The sequence below is a fragment of the Apteryx rowi genome, unplaced genomic scaffold (genome assembly GCF_003343035.1).
Source record: "Apteryx rowi isolate R43461 unplaced genomic scaffold, aptRow1 scaffold_566, whole genome shotgun sequence".
Classification (NCBI taxonomy): Eukaryota; Metazoa; Chordata; class Aves; order Apterygiformes; family Apterygidae; genus Apteryx; species Apteryx rowi.
This window is the reverse complement of record NW_020450834.1, coordinates 233544-249220: the sequence shown is the minus strand read 5'-3', so window position 1 is coordinate 249220 and position 15677 is coordinate 233544. Positions and strand designations below refer to the sequence as shown.

Genomic DNA, 15677 nt, shown 5'->3' with positions numbered 1-15677 from the left:
ACTGCTCTCCGATTCGGATAGTTCGCTTCCATGATGCTCTTTTCCTTTCTCCCCCAGCATAATGGAGTACTCTACTGATGTGTAACRTGACTCACTGAGGAGAATGAGAAGCACAGACCTGAGACCCCCTCCCCAGCCTAACAGTGCCACGGGCGTAGGAGATACCACCGCGGCACTGCCCACAGAGACACAGTTCCCTGGCTGTGACTGAGTTTGGACTTGAACCAGGAAGCAACGACATGATGGTGGCTTCGCAGGAGCAGAGCGCTCTGAAACTTGCACAACCATGAGGAGACGTGGCAGACATAGGGGTGGTGCCTTTCCAGGATGCCAAATAGCTGGGGAAAACCTTTCGCACTATTAACAAACCACGGTGCACTGCCAGCCGTGGAGGAGATGAGGACCTACAGGTGGCCCAGGGAAGGGGTAGCCCCACTGGCATAGCCTGCGGGTCCCTGTTATACCAGTGATTTGAGCTCGGCAGCTCCTCAGAAAGACCTGCTGTGGAGCCGGCCTTGGCCACCTTCCTTGGTGCCGTGCAAAGAGCCCAGTGTGTTCAGCAGTATCCCAGGCAAACACAACGCCAATCTGCAGAAGACGATCTGGCTTTTCCATCAGTCACTGCCTCGATGTGCAATTCAGTGTCAGAGACCTAGCAGGAAAAGCCAGCTAGCTCGTTCCAGGCTCACTTTCCAGCTCTTTTTTTGCACTTTTGCCCCTCTTCCTCTGCCTTCAGTGGCTTCACTGCTCCCTCACCACTGCAGAAACTTCAGTCCTTTCTCTTTCACGACAGCCAGCCCAACCCAACCCTCGTGACRACTACCGTACGGCTGCAGCTCCAACCCACTGCTTTCAGGGACTCTGGAAAAATGCAACTGTTAGCAGGATTGCCTTTTGCACTGGGGCTCTGCCAAGCCAGTGCATCTGCTGTAAGAATGCCCAGCAGTTGCGGCTGACCCAACTACAAGGAGCAAAACGGTAAATAAACAATATACCCCTGCAAACACAAGCAGCCGGATCTTCAGCTGCCACCAGTCACTATTCCCACTGAAATTACTTGTGCCTCTCGCTTTGTCATCTACATCACTCAAAGAAATTCCCTCCCTCAATTATTTTCTTAATATAGATAAGCAAAAAAGGCTGAACCTCAAGCATTTGTGCTTAGAATGGAGCCAGGCAGGCCTCAGGGAAGGGGAGCTGTCTACTGGTAGCTTTGAAAGAAGTTGGTACTTTGACCATGCATAGTGGAAAACAACCTCTTAAATGTGCTTAGACGCTGGAGTAACAGAAATACACCGAGACACACTGAAAATCCTAAGTGGTAGGGCTAGAAATGATTATGACTCCAGCTGTTGCTTCAAAACATGATCTGCATGCCTAAACCCAAGCCCTGCCAGCCTGACACTTCTCTACCTTTTCCCTTAAAAGCCCTCCAGTGCTGGCTAGGGCCATATGCAAGGGTTTTTTTTTCCTTATTTTGCCTATAGCAGAAAGCAGGGGTTAAATGCCATGGCTGCACTGATGTCACAGTCGACACTAACCATTCTAATATTGGTGTATTTTGACATCTTAGTGCTGCTCTCTGCTGGGTCTGCCTTTAGTGACTGGTTGACTGAGACTCGAAGCGGAGTTATCTGTGCTAAAGGAACACAGGCTTTGTTCATCCAGGCCTGTAAACGCCTGCGTAGCCTTAAAAACGTGACTGTTYGGTCAACTTTGAGTGCAGAAATAGCTCTTTGATGCCCAGTGAGATTACCCACGTACATTACGCTAGGCCTGTGCGTAGCAGTCCTGCTGGGCTGGGTTGGCAAATGCACAAGGAAACTGCTTTCCTCTTTGCTTTATCGCAACCACTCTCGTGTTTGCCAGGACCGAGGCAGAGCTTGTTTGGCTTTCTAGGACCCCGTCATCGTTGTTCGATACCCGCTGCAATRACGTGGCAATCTTTCTATTCCTCCTTTCTGTGAAATGCAATCTTCTACTACAAAAATCTCATTTTCAAGTGCTGCAGTCATTCAGCAGCAACAAAGAGTCCGACTGCTCTGCGATGAAGGAGGACTGAAGCACAAAGACCATTTTAAACACGTGGCTTCTGAACGTGCCCATGACTTGGGTGAGCTTTCGGCCGAGGAGCAAGGCAGGAGCATGGCATCGGTCAGGGCAGCTCAGCTTCCAGCTTTGCCACGGTCCTTGCCGACTCTTGAGCAAGTCCCCTGAAGAGTTTCAAACCTGACCTAAGAGCTTGAAAATCTTTTTTTTTTTAATGAAAATTGACAACTTTTAACCCATTTTGAAGTTTTGCCTGGGGCTTTATGCTTTAACCCCCCTGGCGATGGCGCATTGCTGTGCTGGAGGCGAGTTGCGGGGCTGAACGGTACCAAACATGAGAGCTACCCGGGTGCCATCGTGCGCAAGGCCGCGCGGCGCCGAGCCTTGCAAATGGCGCCCGGGAGGCGGGAGGTTCGCCCGCAGGCGACGCGAGGTGAGGCAAACCCCGTGGTAAAACCCCCGGTGCCGGGCCAGCCCCTGCTTGCAGGCCGAGGTTTCACACAACACCGAGGTTTCTCACAGCACCGAGGTTTCAAACAGCCGCCAACGCAGCTTTGGCCTGTGGTGGTGGTGGGGGGAGGGGGAGTCCCCCTTCGCGAGGCCACTGCGGGGAGCTGCCGCCACCTTTGCGGCGCGGTGCACGCTGGGAGTGGTAGTTCCGGGGCCGCGGCCGCCTCCGGCGAGCCCCGCGACGGGAGGGGCGATCCGGGACTACAGTGCCCAGCGTGCCCCGCGCGGAGGGGCCGCTTCCGCCTTCTGCCCGGCGCGCCCGTTGCCGTGGAAACGGGGCCGGGCGCCTGTGTATACACACAGAGACGCACAAACACACAGATACACAGACACAGTCACACAGGGACCTTCCCGGTGACGCAGCCAGGAGCCAGCCGAGGCCCCCCAGTGCTTTAGCAGCCRCCACGTTTCCCCCCAGCCCTGGCTGCATCCCTGCTGGGAGCACGACCGCCTGCATAGCACCTTGCACTTGTATAGTGGGGGGTTTTTTAAAAAAAAAGTTGAGGAAAACCRGTGAAGGCCCTTAGCACAGTGACACAAACTCTGGGGTCAGGCTGCCCTGACGGCGGCGCATCGACAGGCCGTCGAGCCCCCTGACCCCACTGCTGCCAGAGCCCAGGGCTGCCGGCTACGGCGTGCGACCYGGGAGCTGGTATTACCGGTGGCGGCAGGTGCCGCGCACGGGTTGCGTCTCGCCCTGACGCCTCCGGCGGCTTTTCCAGCAGCAGGACGCTGGGCTCCGGGGCGAATTTCGCCCCCGGCACTGGCCGCGGCGGTTCCCACGGCCCCTGGGAGCCTCGTGCAACCTGCCGCAGCCCTTGGGGCCGCTCGACAGACRGGTTGGGTGGGTTGCCTTCCCTTTCCGCTTTCTTCCTTTTTTCCTTTTTTTTTTTTTTTCTTTTCTTTCTCCAGCTGGTTGGAGCTGGAGTCGTTTCTATTTTGCACAGGTTCAGGTGGAGCCGGAGGTGGAGCAGCGGGAGGGAGGGACGGCCGGGCGCCCCRCGATTGGGGCGGGAGGAGAGCCCGGCRAAGCCTTCGAGCGCGACGAGCGCCGGGGCGGAGGAGGAAGGGGGGGGGGAGAAAAAAAWWAAWWAAWWAAAWYMARGGGGRAAAAAAAAACCACGAACGGGCAGGTCCAGTCTGCCCGAGCGAGGCGGCTGGCAGGGAGCGYGGAGCAGCGCGGCCGGGGCCGCCGCCTGCACCCCAGGTAAACGCGGCTCTTGCCGACCCGATCGCCTYGGCTGCTCCCTCCCGTCCTTGCTTTCCCCTTCCCGCTCGGCATTTGCTYCTCCGCTCCCCGCCGCCCGAGCGGCTTCGCCTGCTGCTTCCCCGCGAGCCGTCCCCGTGGGCCACCTCCATCCCGGCTGCCTCCGCGTTTCCRTGCTGAGCGGCCCTGCCTCTCGGCGGCGGAGCCACAAGCACAGCGGGGCCGGGCGCTGCCGAAACACCCGGGCCCGGCGCRGGGGCTGCATTCGTTACACGGCGAGCCTGGCGCCGCTTTCCTTGCAAACGAACGGCACGGGAAGCGACCAGCGCCCGCCTGGGCTGGCGTCGGGTTTTCCTCCAGCGCCTGCCTGGCGCACCGAAACGCCCRGCGCCTCGTTCGCCCGAGGGCGCAAGGCTGCGCTTGGGTGGCTACAAAAACCTGACTGCAAAGACTTAACGAATTGGGGCGTTGGGCACGTTAAGCCGCCGCTCTCGCCTCCCGCCCGGGGCGGCGGCGAAACCCAGCCGAGACCTCGGGCGTCCTTCGGGGTGCAGCTGCTCGAGCCCGACGCGGTACAGCTCTGCCCTGCGTACCTTGACCCGGCCGTTCCCCCCCCCGGCGCGGTGCCAACGCTGCTCCAGCCGAAGGAAAACCACATGCCTCGGTCCCTATTAATAGCAGGGCAGCGCGGTGAACCGATAACCTTTCCGTGTGACACCGGCGGCGAAGAGGGAAGGGCTTCGCTGGGTGCCGGGCGCAGCTTCGGGCGCCCCGCATTAACCAGGGCTCTGCAGGCGCTTGGGGCCCGGCGCCGCGCCACACTCGTAGCGCGAAGGGAGGCCTGCACCCGCTTTGCTCGGCTCCGCGGGACAAAAGTTCGCGCGATAGCAAGGCCGCGGTGCCGTAAATAAGCCGCCCCGGCGATTAATTAGCAATCTGAACGGGCGAGACAGCGCGTTGGCAGCGCTGGGGTTCATGAACCGGGTTTTCCCAGCTCGGCCTCCGGCTGGTTTTAGCCGCTGGCCTCCCAGGACGGTGCCCTGAAGCCGCGGTTCAAAGCGCTGCAGCCCGCCTTGGTCGTTCACCATCCACCTGCAAATCCACAGGCTGGAAAACCCGGGCGGAGAGCTGGGGCGGAGGGCTCAATTCCCACAGTGCTCCCAGGAACCGATCGGCCCCTTTTCCCGTGCCAGGACCCCACCGGCCGCGGGGAGCCCTGTCGCCACGCCGGCCCCGTTATCCCCCCCGTGTAACCCTTCCTGATTTATTCCAGCCCCAAAGCCGCCTCCGCAGCGGYGGCGCCTGGACTTTGCCCCCCGGAAGACGCCGGCCGCGGAGGCCCTCCTTTCCCAGGCGGCCCGCCGGTGATGCCGACGCCGGCAGCAGCTGCGCCGCGCRCTGCCTGAGGGACGCCATGGCAGGTAGGATTTAACGCTTAACCTGACTCCGGCTTCCCACTCCCATGGGAGAGCTCCCAGCGAAGGTGCTTTGCTGCCGGCCCCGCTCTGCCGTATACCCCAGCCGGACTCGCTCAGCTCTCCCCCATCTCCCACCCGGCTCCAAAAACCGGCTCAGCCTGCTGCAAAATGTTGCAAGCTGCTGCGTTGCCTCCGGACCCCGGCGGGAGAGCTTGTTTTTCCGGGATGGCCGGGAGGCAGCTCCCCCGTTGCTTTCTGCTCTCCCCCCACCCAGGCCTTTGCAGCGTGCCAGCCGAAATCATCTTCCCGGCCGTCAACGAGACCTTGGAGCTCACGCTGGGGAGCCAGGTAGCCCTGAACTGCACCGTGCGCTGGGCCGCCGACGGGCRGTGCGAGCCCGCGCCGGCCTGGGCCAAAGACGGCCGCTGGCTGGATGGCGAGAGCAGCCAGGACACCGTCTGGTAAGGAGCCCGGCTCCGTCCGCGCACTCCGTTTCGCCGGCTGTACCCTCCCCGCCGTAGGGCTGGCCGACGGCCGCAGAGACCTGACGCTGCTCGGCTCGCTAGCTAGYGCCCGAGGCAAAGCCGCGGTGGGGGGAAAGGCGAGAAACCAGGCGCGTGGCCCCACGGCGGCCCCTTCTCGCCCCGCCAGGACCGGCCGCAACGCCTCCGAGCGCCTCCTCGCCAGCCTCCTGCAGGTCAACCTGAGCCGCGAAGCCGACTTCGGCGTCTTTGCCTGCTGGCTCGGGAACGCCACGGCCACCTTCACGCTGCGCAGAGCGGGTAGGGGCTCAGCCCGGGGGGAGGCGGAAGCGCTTAGGGTGGGAGCGGCGAACCCACGCGTATTTGCGAGGACGGGGAACGGCGTTAAACCGGCCCTCGCGTTGCACGCGGGGTGCAAAGTCGCCCCACGGCAGCACCCAAAGCCAAAGCTGGGGATGGGAAGTGGGTGGGGGGGCTCACCTTGCCGGAAAAAAAAGGCGTCTCGCACGGCGGCTCTGCCCCGGACCTCTCCGAGCTTCGGCCCCCACGTGCCGGGGTGGGTTGCGCACCGTAATGCCTCGGGTTTTGCGAAAACCACCGAGGCCCCTTCCTTGCAGAGGCCGCGGGCCACGTGAGCGCGGTGCTGGCGGCCCTGGCGGTGCTGGGGCTCTTGGCGCTTGTGGCCGCGCTCTACGTCAAGTGTCGCCTGAGCGTGCTCCTCTGGTACAGGAACCGCTACGGGGAGCTGGAGATCAACGGTGAGCCGGGGGGAAAGGGGCGGCGCGGGGCGCTGGCGTGACCCTGCGGCGGGGGGAGAGAGGGGCATTTTGGGGGTGCTGCAGGTTAGGCGCGAGCGTCCCAGCTTTGCTGCACCTGGCTGCTTCCACAGCGACCCACGTGGGAGGCTCTGGGCGGCTTTTATAGAGGTTTAGCACCGGCACAGCTGGCTCCAATCAGTGCCTCCCACTCCATCCCTCCTGGGATGGGAGCCCCGGTGGCGAGCGCCCAGCTGGGGACCGGCCTGTAGGTCCCAGCACCGCGGCGGGCAAATTTCCCCGGGGCCAGAGGTGGGAGATGCCGGGGCCAGCTCCTCCTCACCGTTCCGCCTCCCGTTTCCCGTGGCCACCCCGGATGTGTGGCACAGACGGGAAGCTGTACGATGCCTACGTGTCTCACGCCAACTCCCCCGACGACAAGAAGTTCGTCCACTTCATTGTGAAGCCGCAGCTGGAGAACCGGCACGGCTACAAGCTCTTCCTGGACGATAAAACCATCCTGCCCAACTCAGGTAGGACGTGCCTAGGGGTGACGCTGCAGCTCGAAGGGCGCCCGGGCTTTCGATCCCAAAGGTCAGGGATGCTCCCGGGACGTGCTGCRGACACCTGGCCACTTTTCTCCCGCTCTCGCAGAGCCTTCGGCGGACCTCATCATGAACGTGAGCCGGTGCCGGCGCCTCATTGTGGTCCTCTCCGTGGCATATCTGGAGCAAGACTGGTGCAACAGCAGCTTCAGGTAAGAGCAGCAGCTCCTGCTTGCTCCTGRCGGGAAAGGAGCTGGAGGGTCCCCCCTTAACCCGGAGCTGAGCGGTGCCCAGCAGTCCGGCACGCTGGCATCCTTTGCCTTCCTCCTGCCACGCGCCTGCGTTGCAGGGAAGGGCTTTGGAGGTTGCTGGAGCTTTCCAAAAAACCCATCTTCATCGTCTTCGAGAGCCAGTACCGGGACATAGCACACCCAGCCATCAACCTCCTGAAGCAGCACAGGAGTGCCGTGACCTTGCTGGTGTGGCGAGCCAGCTCCATGGTAAGCGGGGCACTGCTGGGAAAGCTGGGAGCTGGCACCTCCGGGATCTCCCGTTTCCAGGCTGCCAAGCCCTCGGGCTGCCCTGRAGCAGGCCGCGGGACGGGAACCAGCACCGAGTTTTGCCGCGGCCTCGCCGGTACGCTGTTGGGGGTTGCTCTTCAAAGCAGCATGATTTGGTGTTCCCTAAAGCGCTTTGCTGTGGGATCGCCCTGCTCCAGTTGCTTCCATTTTTGGCCCAGGCTGAGACCTGGGAGCTCCTGGGAGCGTTGCAGCAGGTTGGGCTGGTTTCTCCCCCCGCCACCGCGCACAGGCAAGTTGCCGTGCCGGGAGCACAGCCCTTGCTGGAGCCATGGACATGTGCGGTGACGCATCCCGCTGACGCAGCCCCAAGACGGCAGCGGCCAGACCCCTGCGTGGGGCCGGAGGAGGCATCGGGGGCCACCGTGCATGGGCAAATCCCTGCTTCTTTCACCCTGGCCCRCGTGGCACAGCGACGCTGGGTGCAGGGCCCTGCGTGCCACGGGCGGCATGGCCCAGAAACCTCCTGGGCACCCGTTGCACCCTCTACGCCTCCTTGCACGGCTCTCAGCTCAGCTCCCAGCTCTGTAAAAAGCCGTTGAGCTCCATAAAGCCTCCCCGAGCTCCGGCGCGGCTGCTCGCTTTCCCAGTGCTGCACTCGGCTGGTAGCAGTGTCAGGACCTGTCCGCGTGGTGCTGGGGCCCGGCTTGCCTTCGCCGGGGCCCCGGTGCGGCTCTTCCCTTCCCGCCCGTCCCRCGCAGACCCCGTCGTCGGACTTCTGGAAGGAGCTGTGCCTGGCGCTGCCGCGCAAGGTGCCTTTCCGGGCCACCGTGGGAGACCCGCAGACCCAGCTGCAGGAGGACAAGGACCCCATGCTGATCCTGCACAGCAGCTACCTGGAGAGCCGCGGCGACCCGCACCCGAACGGAGACCTGGGTACAGGTCCTTGCAACCCACCACCTCTCCCGGCGGGGATCGGCACGTGCTGGGGACGGGGTGCTGCTATCCCGCCCCGAGCAGCCCCTTTYCCCAGCCACACAGCCCATCTTTCCCTTCCTTACAGGCCTCCGAGGGTCGCTTTTCCGAGGCCCACCGCCTCCTCGCATGAGCGCYGCGCCGGCGGTGTCAGCCGGCGCGCTGGAGGACGTGCAGCTGCGAGACAGCCAGCGGCAGGAGATAGACGTCTCGGACCTGGGCTCGCGCAACTACGGCGCCCGCACGGACTTCTACTGCCTGGTGACGGAGGACGACATCTGAGTGGGGCGGCCGCGGGCAAACGGGGGGCTGCCGGCTGCGGGGACGCAGCCAGCGCCGCTCCCAGGCCGCGCCGGAGAAACGCGGYGTCTCCTTTCATCTCAAAGGAGCTGCGTGGAGCCGCTTCCAGAGGAGCCCTGGCCTTTCGACGGGACCAAAACCGGGGGCATGGCTTGGGAAAGAGAGAGTGGCGGCATCTCCTTCCGGCAGCTGCCTCTCCCGTGAGGCAGGATCCCGTCACCGGAGGGGATACCGCTGCCCTCGCCGCTGCGCCGGAGCTGCCAGCGAGCACCTTCGGGGYTAAAGAAACTGGCCGTGCCGTGACACCAGCCCGGGCACCTGCCGGTGCTGGGCTTCCCTCCCTCGCCGTGGGCGGCAGGGACATTTCCCCAGGAACTGGGATGGGTGACGCCAGTGGGCCCCTGCCCCAGTGGCTTCGGTGCCGAGCAAGCGTCCGATCACCTGGCTGGCAGGAGCAGCCCGAGGCGCCAAGGGCAGCGTCTCCCCCTCTCCCTCGGAAAAACCCAGTGGCAATAAAGCTCTGCCGCTCGGAGCGGGTCTCGTCTGTCCATGCAGGGGTGCCGTGGGGCTGCGGGGGCAGCAGTGGGGCGCCGGGGTTTGCAGGGGACCCCGATTTCCTCCCCTCTCGCAGGCCGGCCGAGCGCACGGGCAAGCGGGCACCATTGGAGACCTTTATTTCGGTAATGCATGGGGCTCGGGGAGTTTGCGCACCACGAGCCGGGGAGACAAATGCGCTGTGAGCCGCGCTGGTGCCCGGCACGCCGACGCGCGCTCCCTGCCCCGGGCCGCATCCCGCGTCCCCGCCACCCCCCCCTTTGCCTACTCTACGCCGTTTCCCAGACCGGGAGCACTGCGCAGCTCTTGCACCCCAAGCGCAGGAGCCCCCCCCAAACCCGCAGGCGGTCGAAAGCAAACCCGCAGCCCCCATCCACTGCACGCGCGGGGACCAGCGGGGCCGCGGAGCCGCGCGGGCAGCAGCCCGGGCTGGCAAAGGAGAGCTTTGGACCCGCGGCCGCACCTGCGCCAGCCCGGCAGAGCGGGGGCACCGAGGGCACCTCCCCACCCCGCGGGGAGGAACCGCCCGGCAAACAGCAGCCGCCCGGCCCTGCCCGCATCCTGCTTACGCAGCACCGGCCCGGCCCGGCGCCAGCTCCCGGCCGCTTGGAGCGGCAGGAGGCGTTTGCAGCCGGCTCCCCGCGGCCTGGCCGGGCTCCCAGGACGCTGCTCTCGGGGGCTGAGGCCCCTTCGGGGCTGCTCCCCGCTAACCGGAGGCCCGGCAAGCGTCCGCGGCAGTCGCTGGGGCTACGGGAGGAAGGAAGACCGGTCTCACCCCTGCAGCTCCTGGCACGGGGAAGGGACGCCCGGCACGGGGGGCGGGGGGAAGCACAAGGGACGCGAGGAGCGGCGGGGACTAGACTACAGAGTTGGGGGTCCCGCAGCGAGCAGCCTCCCCAGGCCGCAGTTGCCAGCAAGGCCCGTCCCGGTGGGGAGAGTCAGGGCTGTTCAGTCCCTCCTCCTCCTCTCCCAGGGCTTGTCCTTACAGGCTGAGGAAATCCTCCTTCCGGTACCCCTTCTGCAAGAAAACAGGCCGCCCGTCACCCGGCGGGTCTCCGGCTCCGTCCCCTATCCTGCTCGAGGACACCCCTGTCCTCACCGCGCTGAGCGGCAGGGACCGCGGGCGGAAACTTGCTCTGTCGCAGAGGCGCCAGGGTCGCCAAGGGACCCACAGAGCCAAGCTGTCCCCACGCTGGGCGTGTGGCTGTCCCCAAAGGAAAGCAGGGCCCCAGGGTGCTCTCCCCTTCCCTCTGGACCACAGTGGGTGCCACCACAGGGATGATGCCCCAGAGACATCTCCTCCTTTTCAGGAGAGGAAGGCATGGAGCCAGGGCCTGTTGTCCGCCTGGGAGCATTTGGGTGGTTTTCGGGGGTCAAGCCCCTGGCCCTGACTCCCTCAGGATCTCCCCCGGCAGCACTGAGCAGTGCCAGCCCAGAGGCTGCCAGCCCAAGGAGGCACCACGGGGAGGTACGTACCGTCTTGAAGTCCCGGTGGAGCTTGGTGTATTGCCACATGTTGCCCAGGAGGCTGGCCGCTGCTCTGGAGGACTTCTCATTGTCTGAGCTAGGATGGAGACAGAGGACTCAATGACCTTCAGGTACCACCACGCATGGGACAGTGCCCATTGGGCATGGGATGGTGCCCATTAGCCAGAGAGGACCCCACCCAGCAGGGATAAGGACTTAGTGCTGGTGGGAAGGGGCAGAAGACTAAAGGCTGGAGCCCACCATGCCAGGCAGGGTGACAAATGTTTCCGGCCCAGGCAAGAAGCACCCAGACACATGGGGGAAGAAGGTGGCTGCAGTGACGGACAGTTCCCTGGCGGGGACGTCCTGAGGAAATAGCAAAGGGCCAGATGGTGGCCACAAGACCACTTTCAGAGTGATCGAGGGGGCTTGCAACATCAAGCTTTGGGGAAGGGGACTGGTTGTGACTCTTCTACCTCATGGACCAGGGGAGGAAGGGGAGAGCAGGGCTGGACCTTCATTAGGTCCAAGCTGGGACAGTAGGGCCGGGGGAGATTCTACCTGTCCCTTCTCTTCTTGATGTAGAAGAGCTTCCTGAGGCCATCAAAGTAGACAATGTCACGGGCAGCCATGGGGCTCTCCACCACCAGGTTGTTGAGCACCGCGATGATGTTAATGACGACATCGGCTGGCAGCGACTTGTCCCCAATACTGCCTGGCAGCTTCTCTATCAAGTGGCTGACCACCTTGGTCGCTAGCAGGCAAAGGCATCATGTCAGGGCTGGCAGCCAGACCCCGCAGACCCCCAGACCTCCTGGGTGCGGTGGGGGGAACAACAGGAAAAGGTCCAGCCAAGGACCCACGGGCCAGTGTCAGGGGCATCTTCCAACCCCCAGCTTTGCTCTTCTGCTGTCTCTGCTGAGACTCCCTGGCATGCGGGAGAGGATCGGCCTGGAGATGAACTGAGGGATGTGGGCAAAGCCAACGGAGGGGGGCCAGCTGGCTCCTCCACACCGGCCCTGGCCCCTTGCCCAGCCCTCCCCGCACTTACACATCTCATCCTTGTTGCGCGCATGGCGGGACAGGTTGCGGATGAGCCCCGTCAGCGAGCGTAGCTGGTGGTGGTCGGCGGTGCGGACGCGGTCCAGCACAGGGTTCAGGATGCGCTCCTGCTCCAAGGCCAGCCTGCTCAGCACGCCTGCCCACTGGGGAGGCAAACACCCACATGGAGACGCTCGCTGGCACCCACTGGCCACCCACCTCCTCCTCTCTCCACCCCATCCTCTTCCACCTCGGAGGAGCTGCTCCGCTCACTCAGCAGGGCTGGGTCAGGCACGTGGTGGGATGCCCACCCAGGCCTCACTGTCCAGGCTGTGAGTAGGCAGCACGATGGCCGTGTTCCCTAGCCAGGTGAGGCTGGAACGAGCTCGCAGCAAGGTGCGTCCCCTCCCCAGGCGTGGCCATGATTAGCCGGGCGGCAGGGATACGCCCCAGCCCGCTGGCGAGACAGGGCGGGCCCAGGGCGAGCTGGCAGCAGCACGGTCCCTGTCTGCGGGCTCACCCTGCGGTCCCCGGCCGTGATGTTCTGCAGGGCCCCCGAGGCAGCCTCCGTTGTGTGCTTGTTGAGCTCACAGCGCTGCAGCAGCCGGTTGTAGATGCCGACGATCTGCGGGTTCCAGAGCCACTCCATGCCCTTGGGGTCCTTGGAGACCTCGGTGAAGGTGACGATGTCCGCATTCAGGTAGTGCTGTGGGGCCAGGAGTGGGGTGACACCGTTAGACCTGTGGGGCCAGACGGCCACCCCAAGGATTTGCCCTCCGCGGCCTCCCTCTCGCTCCATCCCTCTGCAGGACCCCGGCCCTGCTCTCAAGTTGGGGACATCACAGGGGTCCTTGTGCACGTGCACGCAGGCAGAAGTGCTCCTAAGGCCACGTCACCAGTCTGCAGCTCACCCAGCTTGTCAAGGCTCCGATGAGCTGCCCTGGATGTGTCACAGGCCTCGGCATGAGGGGTTCGGCACCCGTTTCCACCCACCCCGCATATAAGAGGTGTCTGATTCACCCTCCACTGAGCTCATCCGCATGTCCCACCCAACAGCCAGGGCTTGCGTCCACCTCCACCCTGTTGTCACCTCAGTCCCTGGCCACTTCTCAGTTGCTTTTCCGCCTGACAAGCTGTGGCTGTCATCGTGCAAGAAGGCCACGGGCTCCCCCCGCCCTGTCCTAGTCACTAACCTCTCGTGCCTTCTTGCTCTGGGGGCTGAAACAGCCCACCAGCTCCCCCGTCATGGCACTGTTGTTGTTCCTCCTGTGGCCCTCCAGGCGCTGGAGAAAGGACGGGGGCATTTCATCGTACAGGCGGTAGGAGAGGTTTCGCAGGACGCAGACGGCATTCTCCACGCTCTGGAAGGGGGACAGGGTAGGGGGGTGTCAGTCCTCACCCCACCAGCCAAGGCATCTCTGCCTGGGTGCAAGGTAGCAACCAAAACTTCTGGGGAGGGAGCAGCTACACCTCATCAGAGGGCATCAAAGAAACCCCAAACCCTCCAAGCACAGCGGGTCCCAGGGCTCACCTTGTCCTCCGACTTGCCCACTTCCAGGGAGCTGTTAACGTAATGGATCATGGAGTCCACCAGCCCATGGCACTCGCGCATCTTCTGCCGGGTCTGCTGGCTGGCAGAGCTGAGATTTCTGCATGGGGAACGCAGGTTATTATCTCACCCCAGGGCTTGACCAGGCTTAGCCCTGATGCACAGGAGCTGCAAGGGACAGGGACCCTGCAGAAGAGCTCTGAAGGCCTTGATCACTGCACTGGCAGCCAGCTGACACATCTCAGTGTCACCTACCCTAACCTTTACCAGCTGGCCCCAGTGCTACAGCTGCAGCAAGAAGACTGGTATGGGGGAGCCAGCCCAGAGCAGGTACCTGAGGAAGCCCGTGGAGTTGTAGAAGATCTCTGCCTCGGAGGGGTTCTGCTGGATGACGCCCGAGCTGCCCAGGCCAGAGAGCGGGACCAGGACCAGGTCGGTGAGCTGCTCCAGCGTGTCCCGGGCCAGGCGATCCTTTAGGTTGTCACTGGAGGAGAGGTTCCACAGGATCCCTGCACCAAGAGGGACACTCGGTCATGGGGAATGGCCGGGGAGCAAGTCCATCCCGAGGGGCTCCCTCTGACTGGCCTGGCACAGCCATGGGGCAGCTCAGGGGGATGGGACCAGGTGGGTGATGATCCAAAGAGATGGTGGGACCTTTCCCGGCAGCAGCCCGGCACCACAGCCACGCGTGGCCCTGCTGGGCAGCGGGGCTGGACACAGCCCTGCTTCAGAGCCAGCCCTGGGGACCCTGCGCCTCATGGGCACTGCCATGTGCTCCCCTTGGGCATGGCACTTGGCCAGACTGGGTCTCAGTCCCAGCCTCCCGCCATGAGCAAGGAGGAAGAGCAACACTGGATGAAGGATGCACAGACTGCTACACCATTAGCCCCGCCAGATCTTGTCCTCTGAGGACGGAGGCATTGGTGCGCTTGTTGCACGCTCTCATGTGCCCATCCTCTAGTTGTCCCCTAGAAGTGACTCCTTAGTCTTATCCCTAGGCAGGGGGACCACAAGCTCCCGCCACCCCCAGCAGAGGAGGACCCCTGCCCTGTGCCCACCCCATGGCCTGCTCCAACCTGTGACGTTCTTGCGGAGCTCGTCATCGGGCTCCCGCAGCGTCCGCATGAGCTCGTAGATGCCGTTCTCCTCCACCAGGGCCAGCTTGTTCTCCGCGTTGTCGTAGATGAGGTTGCGCATGGCGCCCGTGGCATGGCGCTGCACCTCCTGGTTGGGGCTGTTGAACAGCTTCACCAGCTTGGGCATGGCCTGGAGGCTGCGCGCCTGGGAGGAGAGGGCCCGGCAGGGCTGAGACGCCGAGCCGCGGACGGCACGCCCCACACGGTCTCTCCCTGACGCTGTGGCCACCCAAGGGACCTGGTCGCTGGGTCCTTGCTCGGGGGCTCCCCACATCTCCTTCACCCTCCCAGAGGGGCCCCGCCAATGCCAAGGGGCCTAGTGAAGATGAAAGGGGGGGGAAAAATGTTCCCCTTCGGCTCCCRGGTGCCCACCTGCTTCTTGGCGTTGCCATCACTGTAGCATTTGTGCTGGAGGTAGGCGGCCCCCAGGACCTGCAGGTTGGGGTCGCTGGCTATCAGGTATTTCACCGCAGAGGGCAGGTCGATGTCGTCGAACCTGGGAGCCGCAAGCAGGTGAGGAAGGGCCCAGGCAGAGCGCGCCCCAGGGGCTGCCACCTCCGCACCCCGGCTGCGTCCCACCGGCATCGCGGAGGAGACCCGCCAGCCCATCTCCCTGCCCCGGCGTAGGGAGACCCCGCCAGGCGCGGGACCTTCCCGCCCTTCCGGCACTCACCCGCCCGACTGCTGGGCGAGCAGGGTGCCGTGCCCGTTGTACACGTCGGCGGCGCGCTGCTCCTGCAGGCGGTGGCCGGACTCGGCCAAGCTGCGCACGGAGGGGGCGCGGGAGGTGTGCTCCGCCATGCCCGCCAGGAAGGCGCCGCCGCCGCCGAAGGAGCCGGCGCTGAGGCGCGAGCGGTTGTTGCTCTGGAAGCGCTGCAGCGTGCGCATGGCGGGCGCCCGGATGGTGCGGCTCTGCGGCGCCTCGCCGCCGTCCAGCCAGTCGGCGGGGCCCTTGGCGCTGCTGGTGCTCAGCCGCCTCTCGAAGGTGTAGGAGCGGGTGAAGCCGCCGCCGCCGCCCTGGCTCCTGTAGAGGGGCCGGACGGGGTCGAGCTGCTCCGAGACGACGCTGTAGCGGTCGTCGCCGCCGGCGGGGCGGCCCGGCCCCTCGGCCAGCCGCAGGGAGCGCAGCGAGAGCGTGTCGAAGCTCGGCCGGGCCCCGTAGGCGCGCTC

General features: G+C 64.3%; 3 protein-coding genes across 3 annotated transcripts in view; 2 read left to right on the top strand and 1 right to left on the bottom strand.

Moving 5' to 3' along the window:
- The window catches only part of ANO9 (anoctamin 9), a 34331-nt gene extending 34246 nt beyond the window's left edge, over positions 1–85 (top strand). Inside the window, exon 24 of the mRNA XM_026082077.1 lies at positions 58–85. Coding sequence (XP_025937862.1) covers positions 58–85 — 28 coding nt within the window. The remainder of the gene's footprint in view (positions 1–57) is intronic.
- A 5095-nt stretch (positions 86–5180) lies between these two features.
- Positions 5181–8741, top strand: SIGIRR (single Ig and TIR domain containing). The gene is made up of 9 exons (XM_026082075.1): positions 5181–5187; positions 5459–5645; positions 5836–5966; positions 6284–6424; positions 6811–6954; positions 7076–7178; positions 7316–7466; positions 8246–8420; positions 8548–8741. The coding sequence occupies exons 1-9, from the start codon at positions 5181–5183 to the stop codon at positions 8739–8741; spliced, it is 1233 nt and encodes a 410-aa protein (XP_025937860.1).
- Positions 8742–10296: 1555 nt separating this feature from the next.
- The window catches only part of PKP3 (plakophilin 3), an 8060-nt gene continuing 2679 nt past the window's right edge, over positions 10297–15677 (bottom strand). Inside the window, exons 2-12 of the mRNA XM_026082074.1 lie at positions 15181–15674; positions 14880–15003; positions 14448–14652; positions 13706–13880; positions 13354–13471; positions 13016–13183; positions 12343–12528; positions 11833–11986; positions 11343–11535; positions 10791–10878; positions 10297–10332 (exon numbers count right to left, since the gene is read on the bottom strand). Coding sequence (XP_025937859.1) covers positions 10297–10332; positions 10791–10878; positions 11343–11535; positions 11833–11986; positions 12343–12528; positions 13016–13183; positions 13354–13471; positions 13706–13880; positions 14448–14652; positions 14880–15003; positions 15181–15674 — 1941 coding nt within the window. The remainder of the gene's footprint in view (positions 10333–10790; positions 10879–11342; positions 11536–11832; positions 11987–12342; positions 12529–13015; positions 13184–13353; positions 13472–13705; positions 13881–14447; positions 14653–14879; positions 15004–15180; positions 15675–15677) is intronic.